Source organism: Rhineura floridana, chromosome 1 (genome assembly GCF_030035675.1).
Source record: "Rhineura floridana isolate rRhiFlo1 chromosome 1, rRhiFlo1.hap2, whole genome shotgun sequence".
Lineage (NCBI taxonomy): Eukaryota > Metazoa > Chordata > Lepidosauria > Squamata > Rhineuridae > Rhineura > Rhineura floridana.
In genome coordinates, this window is record NC_084480.1 from 176,310,369 (window position 1) to 176,328,820 (window position 18,452).

Consider the following 18,452-nt stretch of genomic DNA (forward strand, 5'->3'; position numbering starts at 1 on the left):
AGGAAACTTCACAAAAATGAGGGGATTGGTCAAAAGAAAGCTGAAAAACAAAGTCCAGAGGGTCACATCACTCGAAAATGCTTGGAAGTTGTTTAAAAACACTATATTAGAAGTTCAACTGGAGTGCATACCGCAGATCAGAAAAGGTACCGCCAGGGCCAAGAAGATGCCAGCATGGTTAACGAGCAAAGTCAAGGAAGCTCTTAGAGGCAAAAAGTCTTCCTTCAGAAAATGGAAGTCTTGTCCGAATGAAGAAAATAAAAAAGAACACAAACTCTGGCAAAAGAAATGCAAGAAGACAATAAGGGATGCTAAAAAAGAATTTGAGGAGCACATTGCTAAGAACATAAAAACCAACAACAAAAAATTCTATAAATACATTCAAAGCAGGAGAAAATCTAGGGAGGCGATTGGACCCTTGGATGATAAGGGAGTCAAAGGCGTACTAAAGAACAATAAGGAGATTGCAGAGAAGCTATATGAATTCTTTGCATCTGTCTTCACAGTGGAAGATATAGGGCAGATCCCTGAACCTGAACTAACATTTGCAGGAAGGGATTCTGAGGAACTGAGACAAATAGTGGTAACGAGAGAGGAAGTTCTAAGTTTAATGGACAATATAAAAACTGACAAATCACCGGGCCCGGATGGCATCCACCCGAGAGTTCTCAAAGATCTCAAAGGTGAAATTGCTGATCTGCTAACTAAAATATGTAACTTGTCCCTCGGGTCCTCCTCTGTGCCTGAGGACTGGAAAGTGGCAAATGTAACGCCAATCTTCAAAAAGGGATCCAGAGGGGATCCCGGAAATTACAGGCCAGTTAGCTTAACTTCTGCCCCTGGAAAACTGGTAGAAAGTATGATTAAAGCTAGATTAACTAAGCATATAGAAGAACAAGCCTTGCTGAAGCAGAGCCAGCATGGCTTCTGCAAGGGAAAGTCCTCAGTAACCTATTAGAATTCTTTGAGAGTGTCAACAAGCATATAGATAGAGGTGATCCAGTGGACATAGTGTACTTAGACTTTCAAAAAGCGTTTGACAAGGTACCTCACCAAAGGCTTCTGAGGAAGCTTAGCAGTCATGGAATAAGAGGAGAGGTCCTCTTGTGGATAAGGAATTGGTTAAGAAGCAGAAAGCAGAGAGTAGGAATAAACGGACAGTTCTCCCAATGGAGGGCTGTAGAAAGTGGAGTCCCTCAAGGATCGGTATTGGGACCTATACTTTTCAACTTGTTCATTAATGACCTAGAATTAGGAGTGAGTAGTGAAGTGGCCAAGTTTGCTGACGACACTAAATTGTTCAGGGTTGTTAAAACAAAAAGGGATTGCGAAGAGCTCCAAAAAGACCTCTCCAAACTGAGTGAATGGGCAGAAAAATGGCAAATGCAATTCAATATAAACAAGTGTAAAATTATGCCTATTGGAGCAAAAAATCTGAATTTCACATATACACTCATGGGGTCTGAACTGGCGGTGACCGACCAGGAGAGAGACCTCGGGGTTGTAGTGGACAGCACGATGAAAATGTCGACCCAGTGTGCGGCAGCTGTGAAAAAGGCAAATTCCATGCTAGCGATAATTAGGAAAGGTATTGAAAATAAAACAGCCGATATCATAATGCCGTTGTATAAATCTATGGTGCGCCGCATTTGGAATACTGTGTACAGTTCTGGTCGCCTCATCTCAAAAAGGATATTATAGAGTTGGAAAAGGTTCAGAAGAGGGCAACCAGAATGATCAAGGGGATGGAGCGACTCCCTTACGAGGAAAGGTTGCAGCATTTGGGGCTTTTTAGTTTAGAGAAAAGGCGGGTCAGAGGAGACATGATAGAAGTGTATAAAATTATGCATGGCATTGAGAAAGTGGATAGAGAAAAGTTCTTCTCCCTCTCTCATAATACTAGAACTCGTGGACATTCAAAGAAGCTGAATGTTGGAAGATTCAGGACAGACAAAAGGAAGTACTTCTTTACTCAGCGCATAGTTAAACTATGGAATTTGCTCCCACAAGATGCAGTAATGGCCACCAGCTTGGACGGCTTTAAAAGAAGATTAGACCAATTCATGGAGGACAGGGCTATCAATGGCTACTAGCCATGATGGCTGTGCTCTGCCACCCTAGTCAGAGGCAGCATGCTTCTGAAAACCAGTTGCCGGAAGCCTCAGGAGGGGAGAGTGTTCTTGCACTCGGGTCCTGCTTGCGGGCTTCCCCCAGGCACCTGGTTGGCCACTGTGAGAACAGGATGCTGGACTAGATGGGCCACTGGCCTGATCCAGCAGGCTCTTCTTATGTTCTTATTAATATAAAAACTTATCCAACAACAAGCCTCTGGATCCCAAATTGACATTCTTTAACATCTAGCTGGAAAAAAAAACATTTAGTTTATATCTAAATATCAACAACATAAGGGACAGACAAAGTTCTCAGGGAGGAAGTTCCACAATTGGAGAACTGCCACAAAGAAGGCGCTATTTCAAGTCGCTACCCCATGGGCCATACCAATTGGTGGTATTGCTAGCAGGGAATCCCTGCAGATCTAAAAGCATGGTCAGTGTTGAGGGAGGCACTCTTTTAATTAGTTTGGCACTAAGCTGTTAGGGGCTATGTACATCAGTATGAACATCTAAATTGAGCCTGGTAGCTCAGCTCCACATAGAGTGCATTTTAGTAACTAACTGATCCACGTTATGCAATAAAAATGTAATTTTAGTCAACCAACGGCAGTGCTATTTTTTCCAAACTCTCAGAACACTGTTCATCTCTTATATCTTCATACAAAATATAATTATAATGGTAATTTAATATAATTTAATTTAAAATGGTAAATTACCAATTATACCCAGAAATACTTCAATGGCATTTATGACATGGATGATTCTTACATACATGGCTGACTTCCAAGAGCAAGATTAGCCATTCTGCACATCTTCATGCCTACACATCACACCCACAGATAATAGCACTGGGTTATGCACATTTGCAAATGCCTTACTTGTGGTGTGTTACCATTTGTGAACATCCCAAATGAGCCACCGCTTTATTTTCACTTGCACAGAGCCCATACCAGCATGCTTGTTGTTGTTGTTATGTGCCTCCAAGTCGAATACGACTTATGGCGACCCTAAGTATCAGTGACCTCCAAGAGCATCTGTCATGAACTACCCTGTTCAGATCTTGTAAGTTCAGGTCTGTGGCTTCCTTTATGGAAGCAATCCATCTCTTGTTTGGCCTTCCTCTTTTTCTACTCCCTGATGTTTTTCCAAGCATTATTATCTTTTCTAATGAATCATGTCTTCTCATTATGTATCCAAAGTATGATAACCTCAGCTTCATCATTTTAGCTTCTAGTGAGAGTTCTGGTTTAATTTGTTCTAACATCCAATTATTTGTCTTTTTCGCAGTCCATGGTATGTGCAAAGCTCTCCTCCAGCACCAGATTTCAAATGAGTTGATTTTTCTCTTATCTGCCTTTTTCACCATCCAACTTCCACATCCATACATAGAGATCGGGAATACCATGGTCTGAATGATCCTGACTTTGCTGTTCAGTTAATGACTGTGCCGAGGTATTGATAATCCTTGACAAGTTCAATGTCCTCATTGTCAACTGTAAAGTTACATAAATCTTCTGTTGTCATTACTTTAGTCTTCTTGACATTCAGCTGTAGTCCTGCTTTTGTGCTTTCCTCTTGAACTTTCATCAGCATTCGTTGCAAATCATTACTGGTTTCTGCTAAGAGTATGGTATCGTCTGCATATCTTAAATTATTGATGTTTCTCCCTCCAATTTTCACACCTCCTTCATCTTGGTCCAATCCCACTTTCCATATGATATGTTCTGCATATAGATTAAACAAATAGGGTGATAAAATACACCCCTGTCTCACACCCTTTCCGATGGGGAACCAATCGGTTTCTCCATATTCTGTCCTTACAGTAGCCTCTTGTCCAGAGTATAGGTTGCGCATCAGGACAATCAGATGCTCTGGCACCATTTCTTTTAAAGCATTCCATAGTTTTTCATGATCTACACAGTCAAAGGCTTAGCTGTAGTCTATAAAGCACAGGGTGATTTTCTTCTGAAATTTCATGCTCCGTTCCATTATCCAACGTATGTTTGCGATATGATCTCTGGCGTCTCTTCCCTTTCTAAATCCAGCTTGGACGTCTGGCATTTCTCGCTCCATATATGGTAAGAGCCTTTGTTGTAGAATCTTGAGCATTACTTTACTTGCATGGGATATTAAGGCAATAGTTTGGTAATTACTGCATTCTCTGGGATCCCCTTTCTTTGGAAGTGGGATATATATTGAATGCTTCCAGTCTGTGGGCCATTGTTTAGTTTTCCATATTTCTTGACAGCATGCTAGAACAACCTAAAAGACGAGAGAGAATCTAATGAAACACTATTGCCACAAGTGATCAGTGCTCCCAATTGGATTACTGTAACTCACTGTGCATGGAGCTGACCTTGAAGACACCTTGGATGCTTCAATTTGCTGAAGAAAGCGACTACCAGAATTTTAACTGATACAGACAAATGGAATCGTATAACACAGATTCTGAAAGATCTACATTGGCTGTCTATTTGCTTCCAAGCCCACATCAAGTTGCTCATGTTCACTTTTAGAGACCTAAATAGCTTCAAACCCTAATAATTGAAGGAATGTCTCTTTCTACATCAGCTTGTCTGTGTCTTAAGATCTTCAGAAGCAGTACTTCTCCGTGTCCTGTCACCAGGTAAGTCACGTATCACGTAGCCATGTGGCAATGAGAGAGCTTTCTCTGTGGTGGTGACTTCTTTGTGGAATGCCCTCTCCATAGGAGTATGATTGGTGCCAAAGTTGCAGTCATTTTTCATTTTAGCATCAAGTCAAACCTTATTTATCTGCCCAGACATTTTAAAGTTCCAAAGCTGGTGATGGTTTAGTCTGCTCTGCTTCTTTGTAGCTGCCTCATTTGTTGATTGTTGTTTTTTTAATTGTATTATTTTATATTATTTTAATTGTACCAATTTTATTTCATGTCTTTTGTATACTGTCCTAGTACTGGTTAGAGCTGTGAAGGCCCTGAAAAAACCTGGGAAATTTTCCCTATACCTTTTTCCAAACAAATGGAAAAACTGAAAAATGTTAAGATTATGAAATATTTTCCTTTAGAATAATGAATAAAGTGTTTAAGACATTGTGTTCATACATTTACTCCCCAAAAATTATTTCAAAAACCAAGTAAGAGGAAGACCTATGTACAAAATCAGATCATTACAATTCCTGTACAGTATAATGACAAGCAAATCCCGAGTACAACTCTCAAATGAAAGACAAGATGCATTTCTGCCACTGGGAGGTACGGTCATTGCCACAGGAGAAGGAAGGATTCTTTGTCTTCTTTGCTTGTGGACTTCCTCTTGTTGGCATAGATGGTGGATCTGTTTCTATCCTCTTAAGTAGGCCTCAAAGACTGGGAGAGGGAGAAATTACGGAGCAACACAAAGAAGCAGAAACTAATAGTAATGCTCAGAAAATGAGACTGATTCATTTTCATGTATAGTAGTATTTATTGACAGCCCTCCGTGGCGCAGAGTGGTAAGCAGCGGTAACGCAGCTGAAGCTCTGCTCACGGCCGGAGTTCGATTCCAACGGAAGGAGGAAGTCAAATCTCTGGTAAAAGGGGTCAAGGTCCACTCAGCCTTCCTTCCATCCGTGGTCAGTAAAATGAGTACCCGGCATATGCTGGGGGGTAAAGAAAGGCCGGGGAAGGAACTGGCAATCCCATGGTCTGCCTAGTAAATGTCGCAAGACGTCACCCTAAGAGTCGGAAATGACTCCAAGTGTGGGGACACCTTTACCTTTTAGTATTTATTGAATCTCCTCCTATTTATCAGCTCTTTTTATGGAAATGAGTGCCTTATGTCTCCTGACACTGGAGGGCTGGGGGAAACATAATTTTCATAATACACAATAATTTTCTTTGTTTTACTTTGAAGATTTCTTAGATATTTTATTGCTTGGGTGTTTGCCACCTTGGGCTGCTTTGGGAGGGAGGAATATAAATTTAATCAATAAATACAATATTTATGTTTCTTCTGGTTTTATTGTTTTTTGCCTGCTCCTCAAAAACTGGCAAAAATCAACTATTTCCTTACAGTTCAGCAGCTGCTAGCTCAATTTGTAACAAAAAATGTAAAACTTAAAAAGTAATTTCCATTTGTTATTATTGTCTGAATAAACTGTGCTTTGTATCATACCAAAGATGATGATTTTAAGGACAAACCAGGATATACATACTACATTTTATGTTCCTAAAGTAACAAAGTGGCTTTAAATCTGTAAGAGGCGCTAAAAAAAAAAAGTACTGCGTATTTTTCAATTTTTCACAAAATTTCCATTCCCCCCCCCCGACTGGCAAGTGAGCAGGGTTGGGTATTTTATTCATTAAAACAATAGTCAACAACAGCACACCATATCTTGAATTGACTGTTGTCAACAAGGACATTATCACATATCCCACATATTGCCAAGTGGTGGAATGTTCTAAGCCAGAACTACAGGGTTAAATTTCCTTTGGATGAGAAAGCACTGGAAATTTAGGGTACCCTTACAATATTTGTTTTATTTACAAATATATAAGCAAAGCAGTCTTATAAACAGACAGCTTGAATATATTACTAGACAGCAGCTGTGCCAGGCTGCTCTAAAGTGGTACTCCTGTTCAGCTAATCCCTGCTAAACTCTCAACAATCTCTCTTCGCCTGCTTCTATTCATTCAAATTCCAGAACTGCACACACATAGACATCGTGCAGTGGACAAGTCCAAAACTCTATTCCTGTAAATGAATTGTCCATTCAGGGCAGGAAAATCAACAGACATTAAGAGAATATCTTTTGTCAAGGCCATGACCACTCAATTCACAGTGAGCAAACCAACCAAACTCTCAAAGATATGGATAACTGATCTTACCCGTTCCTGGATAGTCTGGATATCAAGGGCTCGGTACAGATTTATCAAGGAATTAAATGTTAAAACATACATTTAAGATTCTAAAATATGTGCTGATTTTAAAAGGCCACACCAGCAAGAAAAGTGTATGCTAAAAATGCATTTCATATACTCCTTGAAAGCTCCCTTTTTAACATGTTCTTAATTCATTTCCTACCTCTGTCATCATTTGCCCTCCAGTCATTTGGGAGTAACCCATAATGTGACTTAATGTTTTCACTCCCCTAGACCCAATTGTTCTCTACCAGTTTAGCAGACAGTTCCAAACACTTCTTGGTAAACAAACAACCTCTACCTTCTGTAGCTACAACGGAGATGCAAGCAAACCTAAGAGTTAATTGTCTGTAATCCTACCTCAGCCCCCAACACCATTTCCTATGCGCAAAGTGCTAACTGTAGCAGACCCCCCCCAATTTTTTTTAATTGGGGGCCCATTGTTCTCCCAAACAGTCCCAAAACACATCTGAAGAACAATCTGCCATATAAAGCCCTTTAAAAGTGGGGGAAATTAGATTGCTTCCCTTAGGCTAAGCAACACTTAACATATTAGTTGTTAACACATTTATTGTTTTGAGAGCTTGGAGCCTTGCTGCTTCCAAATGCTTGCCCAGATTTTTTTTTTCCATTACATGGAACCTGAACAGTGGCATTATTGATCCACTACATATGAGCCTTTGGGTACTCCGAAACCACAAGATTGTTTTTGTTATAATTCAGTTTTGTTATAAAACTACCTCAAATCTCTGAGGAACCATCGCATTCCTGTGCGTGGTAGAAATAAGGACTGGATCTTGAGAGAGAGAGAGAGAGAGAGAGAAAGAGAGAGAGAAAAAGAGAGAGAGAGAGAGAAAGAGAGGGCACACTTAGGCTGCAATCCTAACTGACCCCGCTGTCCAGCAGGGCTGAACAGCAGTAGGGCCACTGTTGCATCCACAGCCCTGACACGCATGGCAGCCAGGGCAGAAGGTAAGGCAGACACGAGGGCAGCAGGGCCAGCTCAGAACACCTTGTTTCAGGGCTCGCTGCTGTCACTGCCAGCACTTCCACCCACCAGCATGTTCAGCAAGAGGAAGGGGAGCTCCACACTTGCGGAGCGACACTTGTGTCACTCCACAAGCAGCAGCTGGCAGAGGTCAGAAGGGCTGGGCAGACAATCCAACCACCATCCTTGCTCAAAGGGTGTTTGGACTGCTCTGTAAGAGATGGAAGCTAAAAAAGTATTGTGGACATACAATTATTGGCAGAAAAATTAAACAGAAAGACAATGTTGTCTTTTGGCTCCCTAATTCTCCTACCAGTAACAATATTATCAGTAAGATGACCATGTATGCCTACAGCTTCTTATAAATACAGTATTTTGCAGGTTGCAGTTTAAACCAAAGTAAATTTTTCCTTACCAAGTCAAAGCCAGGTGTTAAGTCAAAGAGAGATGGTGTCTAGTTTTAGCTGCAGGTTTTGAAATTAGATCATTTAGAGCAGGGGTGGCGAACTCCAAGTTCAGTGGCCTGATCTGGCTCAAGCAAGTTTTTCCTCCCCCTCCCCTCAAGGCCCTATTGATTTTGGCAGTAGCAACAAAAACAAAAAGGTAGATACTGCATTGAGATAGACAGAGCCCAGCACATTGATGGGAATGCAAATTACATCCTCCCCAGTCATCTGATCAATTAACTGATGAACAGAGGAGGGCCTGTGTGCCTTTATCCGTAACTGCCTGTGTGTGTGAATCCAAGAGTATGTATGTGAATCTGGATGGTAGCCACATCACGTTTGGCTACATCCACCACTGGCATGCAGCCCCTGAAGAGTTATAGGGGTGGGGGATTATTTAGTTCCGATTTTAATGAGAACCTAAATTGCACTTTCCAAAACAGCATGCAAACCAAAACACACCTATTCTTCGAAATTTGCTCTTCTCCCAATTTTGTGATGCATTTCTCCAGCCAAACATTGTATACAAAAATGCACATATCGGGGGGAAGTGCATATATTAGTGAAATGCATATATTAGTGAAAATCATATCAAAATACATTATATTTAGGGAAATTGCTTGCAAAACTGCATAACAGGCAAAATCACATACGAACATGTGACTATCAGGAGAAATCAGCACTAAAATGTTACCGCTAAAACTAAACTAAATGAACACTAAAATGAGGTTTTTTTAAAAACTGCAAACTGATGCAGAAAAGTGGAGTACTTAAGACTGGAAAAAAGAGAAAACAAGAGAAAATAAAATTGACAGATTACTCAATCCATATTCTAAATTAGTCATATCTATTAATTTCAATGGGTCTTCTCAGAGTAGGACTAACACTGGATACAACCCAATGAATATATATTCTTGAGGCAATGTCTCACACAGGACGGGACAAACTTTTTCTGTTGAGGACCGCACTCTCTTGAGGACAATATGTTGGGGGGGGGAATCACATGCTGGCAACGGGCAGAACCAGAGCAGATTATAAACTGAACCAAAGAGAAAAGGGTAGTGATTAACTAATCTGGTATAAAGACCATTCTGCTGAAATTCTCACAACAGCTGCTGCAGACTGAAATTCCCAAATTTTGATAAAGTTACTCCCAAATAACTATGCAGAGGATTTTTTAAATCTACAATGGATGAATACAGATACTGTTCTGAAAAGCAAATGAAAGTAATTTCTTTCTGACTTGAGTGTGCTACATAGAGCTACACATGGCAGAAGCTTACCAATTTGTTCTTAGGCACCAGGGGAAAACAACTGTTTCCCCAAATCATAGAACCAGGAAAAATGTAAAAAACCAAAACCACCATAAGGGGTCTTTTTTATCAAATAAAATTCTGCCCATTCTAATTGTTCTCTAACCATGAGGAATGAAGGACAATACATTTTTAAAAGGCAGGAAAAATAAGGAAGGAACTAATAAGAAGGAACTCTGATGGGATGGAAAAATGGGGCAACCAAGAGGGATCAGGAATTGCATAAAATGGTGAATAAAAATTATTGTAAAAAAAAAAGGAATTGCATAAAATGAGATCAGAGCAGCATGAACCCCCTTGAGCTGAAGATTGCCCACATGTGGTCTAATAAACTAGTAACAACACATTGAGCTTTGGAAGCATTCCAAGCACCTCTGAGGACCAGTGGAACTGTAAGTATAAACCTGTCATCCTCCCCAGCAGATTTTTAGCTCTAGTTAAATTTAGGCCAAATAGTACTTTACATTAAGTATGCTAAATAGTGAGGTATTGGCTTGTATAGCCTACTGGAGATGACATTTTCCATTTAGGTGCAGGACTCTGTAGACCAAAAGGAGGACCACTTTGCTAAGAGAGGCTCAGGATGAAAGCAGGGTGCCTTTTGCCTTTCTCTGGAGCCCAAAGAAGGGTGAGGTCTCTCCAGACTTGCACTGACTTCAGAGACATTTGGACAGCACTAAGATGTCTCCCTGCTTTCCAAGTATTTCCAGGGTTCGCTATCAGGTCAGGGAGCAACCCTGCCCTTTTCTAGGTTCCAGAGAAGATTGGGAACTCTTGCCAGACTAAAACATATGTTTGCCAGTGGTGAACACATTTGGGTACTCATGCCAATCATTTTGGAATTTCACCTGTATTGTTAATCTACTGTTATCTACTGGGAATGTTTCTACTTCTGGCACCTATTATTGGGCAATCTCACAATTTATTTATTTTATTTATTTGTTTAAAATATTTCTATCCCGCCCTTCTACCCTATAATAGGGCACTCAGGATGGCTTACAAAAATAAAATCAAACACGTACATAATAAAATTGTAAGCAATTAAATCACAAAATATTAAAATACATAAAATACAATTAAAATACATAAAATACAACATATACACACGCGCACACACGCACACATATATATATACATATATAGGGGGTGGTACTAAAGGGACTACAAAGGTAAAATTTAATGTAGAAGGCATAAAATCAGTGTCAGGCTCTACTTTCAGTCCCTCCCAAAGGCTCTCCGGAACAAGATCGTTTTCAGAAGTCTCCGGAAAACCAACAGGGAGGGAGTAGCAAAGCGGACTTCTTGGGGTAGAGTATTCCAAAGCTTGGGGGCCACAGCTGAAAAAGCTCTCTCCCGCATGCCTGTCAGTCTAACATCTTTAATTCCAGGCACAGACCAGAGGCAGATGATCTTAAATCCCAGACAGGTACATATGGGTGTAAGCGGTCCCTCAGGTATATTGGTCCAAGGCCGTTTAGGGCTTTAAAGGTCAGAACCAGCACTTTGAATTGGGCCCAGAAGCAAATTGGGAGCCAGTAGAGTCAATAAAGCACAGGGGTGATATGCTTCCTGCGCCGTGCTCCAGTTAACATTCTGGCTGCTGCATTTTGAACCAACTGCAATTTCCGAACCATTTTCAAAGGCAGACCCACACAGAGTGTGTTACAGTAATCAAGCCTCAATGTCACCAAAGCATGTGTCACTGTGGCCAAGTCACAGACGCAGCTAGTAGACCAGTTTGAGTTGGCCAAAAGCACTCCTGGCTACCGCAGCCACCTGATATTCAAGCAGCAGGGCAGGATCCAGGAGGACTCTGTGATGTTCTTGCTAATATTGTAAATATGGTAAGTGCTGTTTATATAGAAGATATATGGTAAGTAGAGTGAAAGAGGAGGGGGGAGTACATGAACAGTAGAATGCTGGATGTTTGGCTGAGCGTTTGAATGGCTGGGAGTATAAATGGAAGAATGACAGTTGAATCTGGGTGGTGTTTAGAAGGTTGAGAGGGGAGGTTGAGGTTGTGTTTAGTGGTGAATTGAGAGGTGGTATTTGAGAGTGAGTCGGAGTTCTGAGGCAATTAGTAAAAAGTCAAGTACCTAACAGAATATAGATGAAACTATACGCTTGTGAAACATTCCTTCAGTAATCTTGTTATTTCTAATATTAAATAAATACTTATTTGGTTTACCAAAGGCCTGATCCTTGGCTGGGGGAATATACAGACCAGAAGGGAGGGCAAGGTAATTACCAAGACTGAACAGAAACTGTATCTTAATGGTGGCAGCGGTGAAGGGAGAGATTGTAACAAGTCACGTATCCAGAGCAACCCAGAGTTGTATGCTTTAAATATAAAGATACAAGGGGGTTGGGAACAGCATAGGCACACAGTCACAAAGTAACAAGCTATAGAGAGACTGAGGCAAAGTCTCTGGGAGTTTGGGTTACAGAAAGTGACTGGTGATGCTGCCTAGCAGTGGGATCTAGTGAGATCTGTGCTAGAGCTGTAAAGGGTAAGAAGAAAACGTGACGTTCCTGTCTGCTGGTAGCCACAAGAGAGAGCTTCACAGGTGGTGCTGGGGGAGGACGTCACAGACTCCCAAACTTCAGACCTGCTCCTTCAAGGGGAGTGCAACCCCATCCAGAACAGGTTGCAACCCCGTTCCTGGTGCAGTTTTCCCCTTGACCAGCAGTACTTCCGTCTTGTCTGGATTAAGTTTCAGTTTGTTAGCCCACATCCAGCCCTTCACAGCCTCCAGGCACCGGTTTAAGATGAGCACTCCCTCCATGCAATCAGGCGGTAGGGAGAGATAGAGCTGAGTGTCATCAGCATATTGATGACATTGTACTCCAAATCTCCGGATGACCTCTCCCAGCGGTTTCATATAAATGTTAAAGAGCATGGGAAACTGAATGGAACCTTGCGGTACCCCATAGGCCAACGGCCAGGGAGTCGAGCAGTAGTCTCCCAGCACCACTTCCTGGGTCCTGTCCATCAGATAGGACCGGAGCCACAGTAAAACAGTGCCTCCCAATCTCATCCCAGCTAGACGGCCCTGAAGGATACCATGGTCGATCATATTGAAGGCCGCCGAGAGGTCCAGCAGCATCAGCAGGGATGCACTCCCCCTGTCTGATGACTGGCATAGGTCATCAAGCAGGGCAACCAAGGCACTCTCTGTCCCATGACCAGGCCTGAAGCCTGATTGAAAAGGGTCTAGATCAGTGTTTCCCAACCAGTGTGCCTCTAGATGTTGTTGGACCACAACTCCCATCTTCCTGATCATTGGCAATGCTGGCTGAGGCTGATGAGAGTTGTGGTCCAACAACATCTGGAGGCACACTCGTTGGGAAAGGCTGGTCTAGATAGTCAGATTCATCCAGGAAAACTTGGAGCTGAGCAGCCGCTACCCTCTCAGTCACCTTGCCCAGAAAGGGGAGATTAGAGACTGGGTGGAAGTTATTAAGATCCTCAGGATCTAATGAAGGGTATTTTTTTTTATCTTATCACAGTCTCCTTCAACCATGTTGGCACAGAACCTTCCCTTAGGGAGGTGTTAATTAAATATGCCAACCAGTCAGCCACTCCCAGTTTGGCAGATATGATTAACCAGGATGGGCAAGGGTCAAGGGAACAAGTAGTGGTCCTTGATTCTCCCAGACTCCTGTCCACATCCTCAGGCTTTACAAGCTGAAAAGTATCCATAGAAAAATGACCAGCGGAAGTTTCAGGGACATCTGGCAGAACTGTAGTTAATGAGTAGTCCAATTAACTTTCAGATTTCATTTCCTTTCAAGTAGGTACATTGTCCCAGTTAAGGACTGAACGGATATCAATTCCATTTGAGTACTATGGCTGGCTACTAAAATGTATTGGCAAAATAGTCATTCAAGTAATCTTCACTTCAATGGAAAATGTAGTCTCCTGCAAACCAAATAAGACTATCACCCCAAATTTAGCACAAATATTTCCAAATATGGCTTGGACTAGATCAGGAGTTCCCAAACTGTGATCCATAGCATGTGTGTGGATTTGTGGTTGAAGAGTTGGCACATCTATTGGATTAAATATTCATATTCATTTTAATTGTATTTTACTGTTTATTTTATTTCTTATATTGTATTTGTATTACAATTCTATGCAATTCAAATTGTAATACAATAAAACACAATGTATAAGAAATAAATGAAGCAATAAAAATACAATTAAAATCATACAGCAACTATCACAGCACATTACATTTGCTACAACAGGCAGAAAAATCATTAAGTGGTCTGCCAAGACCCTCAGCAATTTTCAAGTGGGCTGTGGGGGAAAACATTTGGGAACTACTAGCCTAGATTTAACTAGAGCTGAACCTGAAAAAGCAGCCTCTCTTTTTCAACAGTTCCTTATTTATGAGACACTGTGACTTTCCCCCCCAGAAGACAGAAAGATAGAAGATAAATTATTAAACGGCATTGAAAAGCATTCAAAGATACACTGGATGCAGTCTTGTTCCTCATCAGCAAACATCGCTGTCAGTTGCCAAGAAATTTGGACATCATTTTTCTTGTTGCCAAAAGAAATGCAGTATCTTCTCTTGCTTATCTAGATTAATGCAACACACATGCACAGAAAAACCAAGCTACTTCTTTTAGAATGGTAAAGCCAAAAATTACAGCATTTGCTGCCCAGTGCTATGTCATCAGAATCACATTTCCAGAAATCGTCAGAATTAAAATATGTTGTTGGATTATAGGGAGTGTAACCAAAGTCATAGTACATAAAGTTATAGAGTCATAATGATTGGTTCAACGGAATTAAAACATAATGTGTTATGCTTCTTCTGACAATATTTTTATACGCTTCTGTCAAGAACAGAATTATTGAGTAATTACTGGGGAAATAAAATAACTTTCCAATGTGAAGGAAAAAAACCAGAGTAGCAATGCAAAGCCAAATAAATAAAAGACATGGCTCAAACATAGCATTTTTTGTGTGCTGTCCACCTAAAAAGTTTTGGGGGTTTTTTTGCCTTTTGGAAATAAGCAGTATTAGCCATTAAAAAAACAAGGCTAGAGACCATTATGTTCTCTAGTTTTGCAGGAACATATATTTTAGCAACGTAAGGAAGGAAACAATGGACTAATTTGTTAATTACAGAGAGAAAACCAATGAAAATGTCTTAAGTAGTGACACACTTATATTTAAAGAAAGAAACAAGGTGTCTTCTGTGGGAGATTGAAACCAGTGTTTGAACTTTTAAACTAGAAAATAAAAATGAAATGTTCAAGGGATATTCTACTTCTTCATTCTCTGCTCTGTTTGAAGTTATATTCATCATTATGCTCTTCCATACAACCTTTTCTGTTAGCAATACTTCCCTGGGTTATACAGTTTATAGTTGTCTTTTTAAGCAGTAAACTTAAAAACAGAAATTAAAACAATTTCTCAAAGAACGGAAGATACATTATAATCATGACATGTGCTCCAAATTTCTTTCTCTAATGTACTTTTAAGGGTGGCATTTCTTTTCACATTCATTATCCAATTATGTACTTTCTGTAATCCTTGCAAATTTATTAATTGGATCTGACCTGACACATTTGGCACTGTAGCATAACTATTCCTTTAGTCAGGTGATTGGATTTGTTTTCTGTGACAATGGCTTTGGTAACATCACCCTTGCAAATAAGATCACAAAAGTTGATATCTCAACACCATTTTTTTATTAACCTGCCTGCTCACCCATACACATGCTATCAATGACAGACTAAAGCTTTTGAAAAGAACCTGGTCTTCCAACCAACAAAACTATCCCAGTGTGGTCACCTGGAAGCAATTCCCTTCACCACCAGGCGAGTGCTTGTTTTCAAGTCTCAGCAAACTTCAACTAATTAAAAACCAATTCAACATCAGCTTTCTAAAACACAATTTCCTTAATACTCTTATGCAATTTTAATAACGTTTAGTTTATCCTTGTATCCTTAATTTGGTAATACCATTACCAGATATGTTAGAAATCATCCTTTGATCCTTGAGTCAGACACCAGCAATTGCTTCTTACTTTGGGTTGTACTTTTCAGTCAGCTTATCTGAAGTCATCAGGATCCGTATGAATACAATGGGCAATTCTATGCACACTTATTTGGGAGTAAGCCCAACTGAATACACTGCAACTTGCTTATAATCTAGGCAAATATACACAGGATTTGGGCTGTATGTCAGTTTAAGTCAGCCATGACTAAGAGCCTCATTCCATTCCCTCCAGTGGGACTCAGTGATTCACAAATAACGGCTGCTGCATTCTAAAAAGTACTTCCGAAAAACATAAACAAGAAAAGGCAAACAGGCTGGATGATCTGCTTATACATTTGCTCAATATATCTGGAGTTTTGTTTGAGTTCGTTGTTCCAAAATTGCCGCTTGGTTTCATTTGTTACTGTTCGCCAGAAGCTCTGTCCGAAAGAGTCACCCATAACATCAGCCATCCTTCATAGAGCCCCGCGAGCCAACCCAGGGCAAGAAGCGGGAGAGGTACTTGGGCCTGGAAGACACACAGCCGAGTGCCTCCCTGTTACATGATGCAATCCCTCCTTCGGGATCGCAAGGCAAGATCCGGGCAGGGCAGGGCTCGCCTCTCCCTGCCCACCACCCGGGGACTCGGGAGTGGCACGAGCCTCGTGCAGGCAGCCTCCGAGTTGCGAGCGCTGTCGCCCTCCCAGAGGCAGCCACCGGGCCTGGCCAAACAGCCCACGGTAAAGAGGGACCAGCCAGGACTGCGAGAGGCCGCCTTTTGTCTCCGCACTCCGGAGCGCCCTCGTACTTGGATGCTGCCATAGGGCGCAGGAGGTGGGCAGACAACAGAAAGGAGCGCGCAAACCCTTACCTGGTGCCCGCCTTCTCCTGCAGCTCCAGCCTGGGGGAAAGCAAATGCGAAGGAGACGCCCGCCCCGCGAGCGCCCTCGCTCACTTTCTCTCTGTCGGGGAGCGGGACCAAAACGGGCCCCCACCCGAGTAGCGGCCGCAAGAGCCAATGGCAAGCAACAGAGAGAGAGAAGGGCGGGCCCGAGAGAACAAAGGAGGGAGGGGGCAGCCCTGGAGAAATGGCAGGGAGGGGGTTTCGTCTACTGGTCTTTCCCTAATGACAACGTAGATAGCAGGCGGGCGCCGGGCCGGGCCGCGCCTCCCAAGCTCTGAGCGCCGTCTGGCACGCAGCTGCCTCTAGGGGTAGGCAGGGAATTCGGAATGCCCGCGGCGAGAGCAGAGCGCAGCGTGGCTCCTGGAGTCGGAGTGAGCCCACACGCCCCCGCCCCCAGCTTCCGCTTAGTTAGGCGCGACTCGAAGGGGTGGCTCGCCCACTTCGCTGGCGTGAGCCGAAGGTAAGGCTCGCCCACTCCCAGCCCCGGAACGTAGTGAGATGCTGGCTTGTGCCCAAAGAATGGGGCGCCTTTTGGCCTTGCCAGTGCCGCTGCGAGTCCGGGACTGAGTTGGGGTTCCGGTGCACATGCTGCCGGGCAAGGCCAGGAAATCGTTCGAGTGCTGCTCTGGCTCGTCTGAATTGACCCAGAACCCTAAACTTAAGCTCTCACTTGGGTGCGGCGTCGAGTCGCCCTTGTCTGCGTGAACACAGATGACTCTACCAAATTCCCATTGGTCTAAACTTGTCCTAAGTGCGAGGCTGTCCGAAACCCTCAGCTGCCTTTGAGCAGAATGTAGGCCTCTGGGGAAAGTCTGTCCTAATTCCAACTCTTCAGCTGATCAAGAGGTCTCCCGCCTCCTCCGAGGAAGAGAGCGTTCCTTAGCATTTATGCTCCTTCATGGTCCTGTTGGGAGAAGCTGAGAAGCTTTCCCCCATAGGCTGGCGGTTCTTTGGAACTTCCCCATGGTTAGCAATTCCTTCCTTGCCAGATGTCCCTCCTTTGTCAGAGGCAAAGAGACCAGTGAGCAGAGTCTTATGATCAGACTGCTTGGCATTAATGTTTTGTGTGTCAAGAGCCATATCAAGCATCCCATCTTCCAGGGCCTCTCAGAGAAAATAAGTGAACAGAGCAGGCTTGTGAAGCTACTCAACAAGTCTACTGAAAACAATTTTTTTGTGGGGTGCTGCTTCACATTACCATACATCCTCTCTCTTAATTGTAGCTGTCCCACATGTTCAGAGGAAGGGTTGACCCTCTAAAGAGTATGAACATGAAAGAGCCTTCCATTCACTCCTGAGCTAGAATTTGACAGACCAGAATAAACAGAATTTAAAACCCTTCATAAATTTACCTAGTTCCGTCTTGAAACCAGTAAGGAGTAGCTTGGCTTCTACAGCTGTGAAAGACTTTGTTATGTACAGAAAATGGTACAATTTGTAGAACAGGCGAACATTTCATTTTGTCTTGCATAATGTTCCTAGCAGTTGTTGGTCCCAGATTAGACAATCACATAAGTTAATGATTTGACATATTTGAAATTAGGGAAGGAATTATTTAGACTGAATATAGTTTTAGTGGATAAAAATCCTGCAAACAGCTAACAAATGTCAAAGTTTGCATTCCAATTTTTAACAAAGATTAAGTTTGTTTTTATTTTTTTTCTGTCTAGATTTAGCTGAGCTTCAGGCGACACCTTGTGGGAATGTGGCAGAATTCCATGCTCTTTGCACTTTGGGTGTATTAAATATTCTGTGACTTGTAAAATCTTGGAATGATGCAACACACGCAGAAACCTGTCTTCAGTGTTTC

At 42.2% G+C, this 18,452-nt stretch overlaps 2 protein-coding genes across 9 annotated transcripts in view; one reads left to right on the top strand and one right to left on the bottom strand.

The window, feature by feature from the left end:
• AFAP1 (actin filament associated protein 1) overlaps positions 1-17,012 on the bottom strand; it is a 105,117-nt gene extending 88,105 nt beyond the window's left edge. For 3 of the 7 annotated variants that reach the window (XM_061587504.1, XM_061587496.1, XM_061587489.1), the window contains exon 1: positions 15,729-16,180. In XM_061587504.1, coding sequence (XP_061443488.1) covers positions 15,729-15,747 — 19 coding nt within the window. In that variant the 5' untranslated portion in view covers positions 15,748-16,180. Of the gene's footprint in view, positions 1-15,728; positions 16,181-16,609 lie in introns of those variants that run through there. The other 4 variants (XM_061587523.1, XM_061587513.1, XM_061587542.1 and 1 more) reach the window with 4 other exon arrangements.
• Positions 16,842-18,452, top strand: part of SYNDIG1 (synapse differentiation inducing 1) — a 57,029-nt gene continuing 55,418 nt past the window's right edge. Inside the window, exon 1 of one of the 2 annotated variants that reach the window (XM_061587555.1) lies at positions 16,842-17,102. The gene's annotated coding sequence lies outside the window, so the exon portion shown is untranslated. The remainder of the gene's footprint in view (positions 17,103-18,452) is intronic. The other variant, XM_061587626.1, reaches the window with a different exon arrangement.